The 13,098-nt window shown below is 38.4% G+C and overlaps 1 protein-coding gene across 5 annotated transcripts in view; it reads right to left on the bottom strand.

Moving 5' to 3' along the window:
- THADA (THADA armadillo repeat containing) overlaps window positions 1–13,098 on the bottom strand; it is a 153,012-nt gene that overhangs the window by 80,461 nt on the left and 59,453 nt on the right. For 3 of the 5 annotated variants that reach the window (XM_030946137.1, XM_030946136.1, XM_030946138.1), the window contains exon 29: window positions 7,537–7,705. The exons of 1 other annotated variant lie outside the window; for it this stretch is intronic. In XM_030946137.1, the coding sequence (XP_030801997.1) occupies window positions 7,537–7,705 (169 nt within the window). Of the gene's footprint in view, window positions 1–7,536; window positions 7,723–13,098 lie in introns of all 5 variants that reach the window. One more of the 5 variants, XM_030946139.1, reaches the window with a different exon arrangement.

A 13,098-nucleotide genomic window follows, 5' to 3' on the forward strand; every position in this document is an offset into this window, starting at 1 on the left:
GAGACTGCCTCCTCCCATTCCAGGAACTCAGCTGTATTTCTGTTGCATTCATAGATACAAATCTCATTCTCAAATGCTCACTGCCTTCTTATATCAGTGTACCCCTACATAACAGTCAATACAAATTTACAACATAAAGAAATGAGACAACTGTTCTGTTATTGCCAGCTCCACATAAATGATGTTTCCAACCTGACATCGGTATTTCTTTTTTGTTTGTACTAATCTTAAAAGTAAGGCTTATCTTGAAATTGAGGTTAGAAGAGAAACAGCTGAACGGAAGTTTCCCTGGAAAACATTTAATTTTAGCAGGTTTATTTCTTTGATCAGTAGACAATGTAAGGTTTGTTTACTATATTGAGTTTTTATAAGCCAACATTGAACTGCTACACTTCAAACTTTACTGCCAAAACAAATAAAATGTAATTCACCATAGACAATGTCTCTAGGCTACTGAATAAAGCCAAGTAAACAATACACTACTTCCGCATTCATTCCCTCAGAATCTGGAGATCCTCTGTCTTCAAAACAACACAGGAAAAAAATGGCCACTGACAACATTGCTGCTAATTCACATTAAGGATTTTTAGGTGAAACTCAAATAGTACACCTCTCTCTTTTACCCAGAAACAAGGATAAGAATCCAAGAACGACCTTCAAAATGTATTTGACTTGTCTCCTCATATTCTGACACCCTAGTCACCAGAGTCCATGGGGTTTTATTACCTATTAAGTCCAATAAAAGGCAGATCCAGTGACTGCTTGTAAATTCTCCTTCATGCATCATTCTTCCTTGCTTTATTTTCATATTATTTAAGCTGCATTTAGTCCTCTGAGTAAGTATTCAAGTATTAAACTCATCAAACAGAAGAGTGATCACAATCTGAAATACCTAAAGCTTGACCTTCCTTTGGAGCCATTTCAGCTAAAATCCTCCTCCTCAAAGGAAGGGAAGAGGCATCTGCATTCATTAGGCAGACTCTCATTACTTTCATCAACAACAACCTGGCTTAATACAACTCTGCCAGATAATTAAACTACCTAACATACTGATGTTTTCATCATGAATTGCTGCTTTTCATCACTACAACCATGTACTGAATTTTTATCTTCCAAAAAGTCATATCCATTCATCTCTGGCTCAAAAGTGCTGGAAGCTAAGATAGCACATGCAGATGTTTCTCCAGCAGCTTTATCTGCCTTACTCTTTTTCCTAGGTTTGTGCTATCAGTCCTTGCTGGAGGGAGCACCCTGACTCAGACAAATCTTTACATGACCCAGTATGGCTGTTATAAGGTTGTGTTCTTGTCCTGATTTTCTTGCTGCTCTAATGAAGGCTCTGACCATCCTTTAAATCAGTTATTTCATCTTTAAATCCCTTCTTCCAGCTCTCCATTAAGATTTAAAGAATCGGCATACCCAAAGAGTGATACACATAATTTAAAGTTCTACCATTGCACAAACCTTGATGTATTCAATAAACTCCAGAAATATTAAAAAAAAAATAATACATGACTTTCATAGTATTCAAGGCCAGGCTAGATGGGTCTCTGAGCAACCTGGTGTAGGAGAAGGTGCTCCTGCCCAGAGCTGGGGGTTGGAACCTGATCTTTAAAGTCTCTTTCAACTCAATTCCATGATTCTGTGATAAAAATCCTGTACAGAAAAACCTACTATGCAACCATGAAAGTGTTTTAATCATATTATTATTTTTTAATACAAGGGCTCTAGATGCTTCCATTTTAAGAATTTTCAGAGAGATGGGTCTAGTTTTATAAGATGCTGCTAGTCCCTGAAAAGTAACTGGTAACTTCTTGACCCAATAAAGTCAGCAGGAAGTTTAATTTTTACAATTCATGTTAAATAATGTAAAGAGTTATGAAGCCCAATATCTCCTATAAGTCTAATTTCTGTCACATGCAACTGAGTCAGTGTGACTCATTCTGTTCTTCAGATTTGAGATGCAAGTGTTGCTTGTTTCAAAAACTAAACAAAAAAGGTTCAAAATCTCAAAACAGCATTCCTTGCATGAGACATTGCATTCATATGCCTAACAGAACTGTTTGAATTAATGATCACAAAAAACAAACAAACAAGGAAAAATCAACCTCACACACACACAAACACACGCTTTGAATCAGCTGGCTTCTCTACCACCACAGAATTTTGTGGAGAAAAATTAAGTTTGGAGAAAGTTTGAATATTAAGCATAACAATTTGTGAAGAGCAAATGACTGCTGATTGCTGAAAGTCAAACCAACATTAAGTAAGTGATTTTCCATTTTTATCTTCATGAAGTTTTAACCCTGCACCAAAGCACAACAAATTCTCCATTTCATCTGCCAGTTATATTTTGTATGTCTTTAAGAACAGATCCCCAGAGAGAAGGATAGAGTTTTTCTCTTGCAATGCAAAACATTGGCATATGCTCAGGGAACAAATCTCAGGACAAATCAGTAGGAGTGACAAAGTAACAGGAGTAAGTGGGAAGATGGCAGCAAAGAGAAGAAGAGAAGCTACCAGCCAGGCCTCAGATGAGAAGATGGGGAATAGACAGAAATGTTCCTAGGGACCATAGCAGAGCAAGCAGAATTTCTGTGACTTTTGAATTACAGCAGTGACCAAAACCAGTCGCAACAGGAAGGACCCACCTGCAAGAATATGCCAGACCAGCAGAGGATTTTTTTTTTCATTTTACTCTGTGTAATTTTTTGACTGCTTGTACACAGCGCCACCAAAAATGTATTTACTCATCATGACCAAAGCAGATTCCAGAAAAAAAATGTTCTTCAATGGTATGTGCTGGAAAAAGCTGGGAACTTTTGATAAAAGCTTTATTTTGGACCGTGCAATCTATCTCTTGGTGAAGGCAGCAAATAGAGGCACACCAAGTCATGTAGTTCCCTCCACATATAAGCAGCAAGTGATGAGGGAGAAGTCACTGAATCCTCCTTCCTCCTAATCCATACTTAAAAAATGCAAAGAGATTGCAAAAAAGCTCTTCAAATAGAATGGCCAAATAAGAGAAGCAAACTTTTTTGTCCTGGTGTGTATCCCAGTCTCAAGCTAGACGCTGTCAGCATGGAGAAAGCAAGGCAGCACCTTCAACATTTCAGAACAAGGCACAGACAAGTTAATGAAAACACAATGTCTCTTTTAATAACTTTCATTGACCTAATCCCCTGTGTTCTGAAAATATGTAACTGTAACCTTGCCAAAGTGAATGTGAAGATCAAACTGATAAAACACAAGATCATGAGTCAATTGATGTGCAGATTCATTCATTTGAAAAACAAATAAACCTTTACAGTAATTATGTCTGCTCATGATTAATGGCAGCTGCCCAATGGATTCTTCTTGATATGACCAGCATGTAAGGGTATATACATTCTCATTGGAGTACAGATTTTTCCAGTATACAAATGTGAAAAAGATTTCTGGAAACTAATGAGTGCAGAACTGTGACTGAAAGCTCCAGCCATACCATTGCTATTCCACTGTACTAAAAACAACTGGATTCTCCATCTATGAACATCACACAGGCTTTGAAATCCAGCATCAATCATGTTAACTGATTCTCTCAAGATAAAAACAAAAGCTGAAGTCTAACATCTGCTTTCCCTGGCAAACCAATCTGAAAGTTTATGCATTTGGGAGGGTTTTTTAATCATCATAAATAACCCACAACCAGATGAATTAAAGGTGCTGCCTTGTTTTCTGGACAAATCTTTATAGGGTCCCTGTAACTTTTCTTCACTTTGAAGCACACAAAGGAAGGGTTTAAAGAATTAGAGGAATTAAAAGGTCCACATGCAGATGCAGTCTGTGATCCTGCTGGGATGACAGAGGCCAGATACGATAGCTGACATGTTTGGGGTAAGGCAATGGAGGGACACAGGTCCTTTAGGAAGGACAGGTAGGGGACATGAGAAGATGGGGGGTGACCTTTCTGTAGCAGAACAACAGGAATGCATAGAGCTTTGCCTGGGGGTGAGTGATGAGCCAGCTGGGAGCTCACAGCTAAGAACTGAACTGGGGGTGACACTGCAGAGCGTATCTGCTACAAGCTGCCAAACAAAGCAGGACAAGTGGACAAGGGCTTCTGCAGGAAACAGCCTTGTGTCACCAGGCCCTGCTCCTCATGGGGAACTCCAGCCACCCTGGCAGCTGCTGGGTGACCAACACAGCACCATGTAAGCAACCCAGAGGCCTCCAAGAGAGCACTGATGACAAAAGTCATCACCTGATAAAAGCAGCAGAGGAAACAAGGAGAGGAGCTCTGCTGGAACTCCATCACACCCAAGGAATGACTGATTGAGGATGTGAAAGTAAAAGGCAGCCTTGCCTGGCTCATTCTAAATTTCTCTTTTTTTTTTCTGGAAAGATTGAATATATACTGCAGAAATTCCAATCCAAAACAGGCAGAAGGTCAAAAGAACATTTGATCCTCTGATAAGGAAACCTCACAAACTTCCCAAATATTTGTAAGTTCCTTGGCAACTGCTAAAAGTCAAAGATACACAAGCCTTTAGGCTTCCCTAGTTGATACTCTTCCAGAAGTCCCTACATAAAGCCCTGGATGAGCTCTTCCTTTCAGCTGATCAACTAAAAAGCCATGATCTTAAAACAAAACAAGCCAGAAAGATTGCCTTATTCAAGAAAGCTAGTACAAAATGTTTGCATTTTCTTGTGAATTAGAAACTTAATTTCCTTCCCCCAACCCATGCCAATTTGGTTTATGGAGCAAAGCAGAAACTGTACTCATAAAGGAAACATTAAGCATAGAAAAGATTTTTGGTTGCCTTATTTAAGTCAGTGTATTTGCTTATGATGCAGAAATGCTTCTTGAAGAACATCATCAGCTCCCCAAGTGTTACAGAACAGCAGCACCCCCGTACATAATTCTTGAAAAAAACTGTTCTGTAAAACCTGTAAAGCATAACATTATTTTATCCTCATGGACATTCATACTCCTATTCAAATTGAGCCACAGTTAAAACACTATGGAGAAAAAGACATGTTTTCACATAGTGCAGAGGTCTCAAGTTAAACACAACACATCTACATCCACTGTCAAAAAAGCACTTCTTGGCAATCTCAGCATTTGGAAAACCAAGCCATGTCTGGACAAGCACTCCATGCTGAACTGGTTTTGAATGATCTTTCTATAAATTACATAACTCTGAACATAACTGGAATATACCTTCACGATTTACTACATCTGGCACTGCCACCTAATTCTGAATAATTCCAGCCTTCCTTTTCAGAACTTGACACTATATAAACACTGAAATAAAATCTCGAGCAATGAACATAGTAGCTTCTCATGTGACTGAACAAATCAAATTACTGAATTCCATTTTCCTAAGATATTGCCCTTGTATTGCTGGAAAAATTTATATTTTATTGAGTTTTGTATAGGCTTACTCTTTTTAGTAGAGATTTTTGTCTTGGTTTTATATCAAGGAGGATGATAAATCCTCCACCGTGTCATGGAAAACCAGTGCAAACAGTTTTGAACACTGCCAGATCACCATCTCTTCAAGTAAGCCTCCTGAGAAATAGTGCTTTAACCAATAGTCCCCATAACATATTTCTACATTTCAAAAAGCCTTACCAGCAGATTTGCAAGTCTCAATTAACACTGACAAAAAGAAAACTGAAACCAGGCATCTAGCAACCCCTAAACAGTCACAATACTCTTTCTTCTTTGTACTGCCTAACAGAGGTGCAAGCTAACTACAGGTCAAACTACCTGGCATTGGTAATTTGGAGCTACAACAAACATCACTGCCTTGCCTCCATTTTTTGCACATCTTTACCACCCTAAAGTATTTCTTCTGCATGTTTCTTATTTTAAACTAGCAACAGATAGTTGCCATACATGTCAGCCACACACTAAATTTAAATTAAGCATTAAATAGCGATTTTGAGTACCCTTGATTCATAAGGGATAACAGCAAAGCCCAAGACAAATGTGAGAAACCAAACCACTGAACTGTTATGGTAAGACTGAAATTTTTTGGAAGAATATTCTATGACCGCATGGTCTCTCCTTGTGCAGTACAAATTGAAGAAGTAGATCCTAGCAGCTGCTCAAACTGATGAAAAAATCAGGTTAAAACTCTGGGAATATCTCCTATCTCATAGGTGTGGAAAGCTCCCTACAGCTATGCATAAGATCTCATTAGCAACACTGAATTAAAAAAACTAGACCATCCTTTGGGCTCTTTCATATCTACCCTCCATTATTATTATTTCTTATTATCTTTTTTTCCAGGTAACTGAAAAGAAGGCAATTAACTCTGTACACTACTGCCAGTCCATACCCTCATGAGTAGCTATAATCATTCTGGATTGAGAAAGCATTTCATTCTCACTGTTGGAACAGTCCTCCCTTCCTAACACTTCAGGAGTTGTGACACAGCAGGACTGCCAGCCAACGTGAGGATGGCAATCCCCCCCTCCCCACACAGACACAGCATGTATCCCCTGCATGTATCCCCTGCATGTATCAGGTGCATCCACTGCTTTCCAGAGCAGGAGCCCATCCCATACCCTGCAGAACCCTTTACTCGGACCAACCATCATTCAAGTCCAGATTCAACTGCCTGAAACCCTTTATAGGTAAAGTTGACATGAACAGCCCTAGAGGGACTTCACCCATTTCCTAGATTTCCTGAAAGTCTTGATTTTAAGGGGAAATAATATGCCTGAAAAGATACAATTAAAAACCAAATCAAAACAACCATACACACTCCAGCACAGAGCTTACAGTGGGAACATGTCCCTAGAAAGCTTGCCAACTAAGACAGACCAACAGAGCTGATCATGTACAATATGGCTTTGTTGGAGTGTTGCTTGTGAAAAACAGGCAATAAAAATCAGTAACTTATTACCATGATAGCTTGAAAATGAAACACAGGGAACTGACTGCCATAAATCAGGGGAATGATATATGGAGAATGAAGAAATTTCTGGTAAGTGAGCTGTTCTCCAGAATGTTTCCAGAAGACAAAAGTATAAAGCTTACCACAACTTGTACAGCACACTGACAGAAAGCTGTTGGTGTAGCAGGAAAAGCAAATGGAGTGATAAATAATTATGTGGGTCAGTAGCAAGTCTGAATATATACAATGCTATTGGCGTATGGAGTTCAGCTTTGCCTCAGATGTGCTCAGTCATTTTGGGCAAGTCACACAGATCTCTCTGTAAATACGTTCAGATAGGGATATTTGCTCTTAAAGCACTTTAATTTCTGGAGATGAAACATTATATGAAATGTAAATGTTACTACTTACAGCTTACTGCCTTCAAATGACAGTTGAAATGTGCATTCCACATTTATCATCTGGCAGAATAAACTCAAAAGCAGTCTTCATCTATGTTTTGACAACGTGTGAATGTGAAGCACAACTCATGGTATGTTATCTGGCTGTCAAGTATGACCAAAAACTTTTTTAAAAACCCCAACAGTAAAAAAAAAGATTAAAAACCCTCACAAAACAAAAACAAATGAATGCAAAACAAGCTTACTTGCAGCAGGGTTCCATGAACAGCGTTCTGCCTCATGCCAGGAGCAGCAGAGTCCGGCAGCCCCCGCAGCAGGGCCAGCGCCGTGTGCGAAACTTCAGTGGCCACAAGGAAGGGAACGAGGGCCCGGCCCGACATCTCCCGGCAGCGGAACACAGGGCTGTGCCCACACCTGCAGAAACCACACACCTGATGGGTATGGGCCATCCAGCAAACCACCAGGCTGCCCACAACAGGACAAAGGACAGGGCAATGAAACCAAGAAATGTTGGTCACAAATCCAATATACAGTCTTCTTATAGTGAAAGGTAAGTCATACCAGAGCTACGCCAGAGGATTTGTTGTCATTCACAAGTTCTGGTGTTTACATAAAGGAAAATAAAAAGGAAATAATGCAATTATTTCCTTTTCTTTCTGGATGTTTATGTTACTTACTAATCACATTCAAATGTATTATGAGTTTGTCTTAAACTGTTAGCTCCATGCAGTTAATCAAATGTTTCCATGAGAACACAACATGGTGTCTACTGAACTTTGGGCCAAATGTCCCACTGGTTTTCAGAATACATTTAAAGGCAGAAATAAAAGACTCATTATTAGACATAAAAAAAATTATAAAAGAATTTCCCATTATTTATAATTAGTATTTAAAAGAAAAATACTTTTTTTTTTAAATTAACTGCTAAGATGCAAGACTCTATATACAGCAAATGCCAAGAAGAATCCTTTAGTGCTATTAAGGTTTGGATGACTAGCTGTAGATTTATGAAAATACATGGAGACTGAGCTAACATGTACTACTTCAGTAGCATGTATACTGAATTGACATGAGTAGGAGTCCTTAATTAGCTAAATTGGTTAGACTAAGTCTTCCAAAGCCAGCATGTGTCAATTTTGGTAATGCAGGTACAATTGAGCCACGCAGAGAAAACTACCTATAGGGTTTAGACATGAAAGGCCAAATGTCCTAGGTGATGGAAAATGCACTATTGCTGAAGTTATGCTCTGATACCTCCCAGATGACTGTGATGACTCAAGAGATGGCCTTCCCTACCCCAATACTCTCATCCCTTTCCTCAATTGCTTCCTATGTCTTTTTAGCTTACACAATCCCATGTAGATGAGATTATCCCCTGCCAAAATGATTCTGACCTCTGCTGAAAAAAAATCCAAAAAACCCTGGAGGGTCACACCTACATATTTAAAAATTAAAAGAAATTAAAAGATATTCTAAATTTTCAAGTATCTAAATTTTCAAGATTTAAGTCTATAGTCAAAGTAGTAGTTTACTTTAGTTCAAATAAAAGAAATACAGAGAACAGATTCCATCTTGAACCAGCAACCAAATTAACAGGATTTTGAAGACTAAGAAACTAAACAGTCTTAACTGAAATAGATATATTATGCCATGGCATGTCTGAAAGACACAGACCTGCTTCAGAGAATCTAGAGAGAGGAACTAGCCCCAGAACAACAGGTTTTTTGAGGCAATTTTCAGCCTTGCAAATAAGGTTGTATGTTCTATTATGATTTTTACAAAGACCATCTTTACATTTCCTTTTCACACACTGGCCATCCTTCACAACAGGACGCTAAATGAGAAGAGTCCCAATTAGAAGCTCTGCCATTGAGATAAGCTTCAATCCTATATTGACAAGGTGCAAGAAGAAATTCAGTCAGGCTATTCCTAAAAGAACTTGTTTTAATAACAAAAACATTTTAATTCTACTTCACAATAAACTGAAACCTAAGCAGTGATTATCTGCAACCATTCTTTCAGCTCTGCTGAACCACGTTTACTTAATTTTGTTTATGACCTTTTACAGATCCCAAGGAATCTGTCATGTTTTCACAGGAGGAGTGGAAAATGGGTAAAATTCCAGGGTTTCCTCTAACTTGTTCAAGGGTACTTTCTAACACTACATGCTTCAAGAGGGGTTTTTTCCTCACACACAAAGCAATTAATTACTACATATTTTTAAATAACCTGTCTTTATCTTTTTTGTCTTGTAAAAACATGAAAGACCTACAACACAGGCACCTACATATATGGAGATACAGTATTTTATATGCCAAATTTTGTTCCACTCTAATATTTAATCAAATTTATAATGAAAATAGAAGTGACTGCTCTATATTTAGAAAGAAAAAAATAGTTTCATGTTACAGGCAAAATTTTCTCAGCTGCCTGAAGTCCTCCTGCAGAGCAGCCACACAGGTGCCCAGTCATGGAGAGCTCCCCCAGGACACTGTGGACCTGGCTCTGCAACCTTCTGTGCCTGAGGGAAATGCAATCCTACAGCCCTGCCTGCCCAAAGGGCAAGCCAGCCCCCAGCCTGCCCCTGTCCTACACAGCTGCTGTACATTCATGCACACTTCTCACGCTCCAGGGTGCAGGGACTCACACCTTACTGGGAGCCCTGAGGACAGCAGGCCTATGAAGTCCATACTAAGAAATAAAAGCATCACAAAAGTTCAGGAACAATAAAGCATCTGCTTTATTGGAACATGTATGGAATACATGGAAGGTATTTCACATCAACAAATAGCTTCCCAAATCTGAGAGGGGTTAAAATTCCTACTGTTTCTTCCCATTTATTTAAAATAATTATTTGTTTAAAAATCTAACACTCAATGAAAATCAATTGTTTTCAATCCCTATCCCCCAGCAAGAAACAGCACTGATAACATTTCAAAAATACTCCTTCTTTCACATGCATATGCCAGATGTCATGCCAAGTCACCACCAGTGACCTATCCCTGAACTTCTGCATACCCTGAAGGCACTTAGGTGTACGTCTCTCATGTTTTGAAGGCACTTGGCTTCATTCCTGAATCATGCAAGAAGTTTGCCAGGAGAATGTCAAAACCTACACTAGTTTTTCCATCCTCTAGCAGCACCCTAGAACAGAGAGTTTTGATACTTATTGGATCCCACTTACATTTAACCTCTCACCTGTAAACAACTAAACAGGATCAATTCTCAAAAAGGGATAGAAAGACTGAATCCAAATAAAACAACTGAGCAACAATAAATAATCCTCCAAGCAAATGCAGCAAATTTTTGCTCATTGTTATACCAAGCTCCAAACCATACACCTTAACAATCAGTCTACTACCTGGATTGTTAAAAATGTATTTTATCTTGAATTTAGCAACCATGACAGGAAGCAATCTCACAAATTGCATAAAGAAATATTATTGCACAATTCTAGCAATCACAGTAACTTAGTTTCTATCTGCAGCAAAACCCAGCAGCTTAAGAAAGAAACATTTTAAGGCTATGAAACCATTCAGGTTACTCCTCCTGCAGCAGTTTAGCACACTGCCATCCCTGAGAAGAGTCTCATTTATGTGATAGCAGTTGCCTTGTGGGGATACTGGCAGAAAAGGACCTTCAAATGCTGCACTTCATCCAGACTCTGAACTTCACTCGGCAACAGCACAATGCAATTCTGCTGCAGGCTCATCCTCTCTGCAGGAAATACCAGCAATGGAGCCTTGCATCCATTTGGACAGCATGGATGTGTGTGCAAAGCTGCATTGAAAACTGCTCCATCTCCTTTGATTTGAAAGGTTCTTGGGGGTGGTAGAGGGGAAGTGCTTCAACTATGTGACACTACCTTTACATGCAGGTCTGATATAAGTAGACTTTAAAATCTAGGAATTATCTAAAATGTTGTCATTTGTAAAAACACACATTATACCAGCCAAATTTTATTACACTTCAAGGTAGCAACAAGAGCAAAACTTGCAAAATCCTCATGTGATATACTTTTATTCAATCCCAAGGGCTATTAACAACTGTAGTATTTCACCTTGAACTCAGTACTGTTTATCTAGGTGCATGAGGAACTGGATGTAAACATGTTTACTTGAAACAGTCCATGATCAAGAACAAAAAGTCAATAAATCTGAGAAGGTTTCGCTCCATGTAACCGTAGATTCAATTCAATGCATTTCCACTGCTCTGTTCCAGCTTCAACACTCAGATCCTGAACCACCCTCCCAACTGATGTGATTTATGACCAGCTCTCGTAAGGCACAAAGATTCCATACTCCTCTGCACACATCAAAGTATCTAATTTATTACTCTGGCTACAAACAACAGAACACTAGCTGTAAATAATAATATCTTAAGCTTCTTTCAGGATAAAAAAAAAAAAAAGAAAAGAAAAAACAAACCTGCAGGTGTTTCCTATGTCCTTATTTTCCATCCTTTCTTATTTCTCCCCAGTAACAGACTTCAAATTACCCAAATTAACAATGCAAATAAGGATTACCTTTTAGATAAAGGTCACAGAAACAAATTAGTAGAATTAATTTGAAAAATTACACCTGTTGCTGAGAATATGTTCATTATACTAAATAATTCCTACAGTTGTCAGAAGGATTAACAAGGAGAGGAATGTCTATTTCCAGGTTTTACTGGCTGTTGTCACACAATCTGTGCTTTACTAACAAAGTCATTGCTAATTAATGAAACAGTGAATGTTCTGCAGAAGGGGCCTCTGAGCTTTTAAGTCAAAGCAAGTATCCTACCAGCATCACAAAGACTTTGGGAGAAGCATGCAGCATGAGGCAGGAAAGGCTTTGCAAATCAAACCAACCACCTCTGCCTCCAGGTTAAAGCATTTTAACAGCCACCAGGGCTTTTCAAAGATGAAAGTGATTGAAATATATAAATAAATAAAAATCACATACATGGTATTCTTTAAATCCTTGAGGTAACTTGCCACAAGGTGCTAACAAATGCACTCTAAGAAAAAATTGTGGTAAATCTTCTGTCTAATTCTGTATGGACAGGGTAGATAGCATGAGAAGATTTTGCCTTTCCTCCATGACACAGCTATACAGTCCCAGTTATGTCATCAGTTCCAAAGCAAGAATTAAAACCAAGAAGTTAGAGCAGGGGAAACCATGGATGCTGGTCAAAGCTCAGTGAGAAAAGTATTTAGCAACAGATTCAGCTCCTATTACAAGGAGTTGGTTATTAAGATTCAAGAGCATTGCATGCATTCCTCATGATTATACACTAGTCCATTTTTTTACCCTTCAAATTATCTCCTAAAGGAATACCTTTAGCAACTTCAAATGCAGTGTGACAGGCTTCCAAGCTAAGTGAAATCCAAAAATAGAATTAAAAGTAACACATGCTTCCACACAATTAAGCAACTTGGACTTCTTACTGCAGATGAATCAGCAGGACAGTACCTATTTCTTACTGGGAGAATAAGCTTTCCTGCAATACCAATGATAATTTACTACACATGTACCTACAGCTTCTTTTGTTCACTTACCAATTTCCTTGGTTTGTGTTCTTCTTTTAAGGAAACACAACCTTTTTCCATTTTGCTTTTTCATGTTTCTTAGCAATTAAAGTCTCCAAAACATTTAATTTTAAAAACTTACTTCTCTGTGGAAACCAGTAATGTAATTGGCCTGTTTTGTTCTTTAACCTAAGATTAAAAAAAAACCAACAAAACAAACAAACAAAAAAATAAAACCAAACAAAAACCTGAGACTTGATATAACTTCTCAATATTTACGAACTACCAGCAGTTT

Source organism: Camarhynchus parvulus, chromosome 3 (genome assembly GCF_901933205.1).
Source record: "Camarhynchus parvulus chromosome 3, STF_HiC, whole genome shotgun sequence".
In the NCBI taxonomy this organism is placed as follows: domain Eukaryota; kingdom Metazoa; phylum Chordata; class Aves; order Passeriformes; family Thraupidae; genus Camarhynchus; species Camarhynchus parvulus.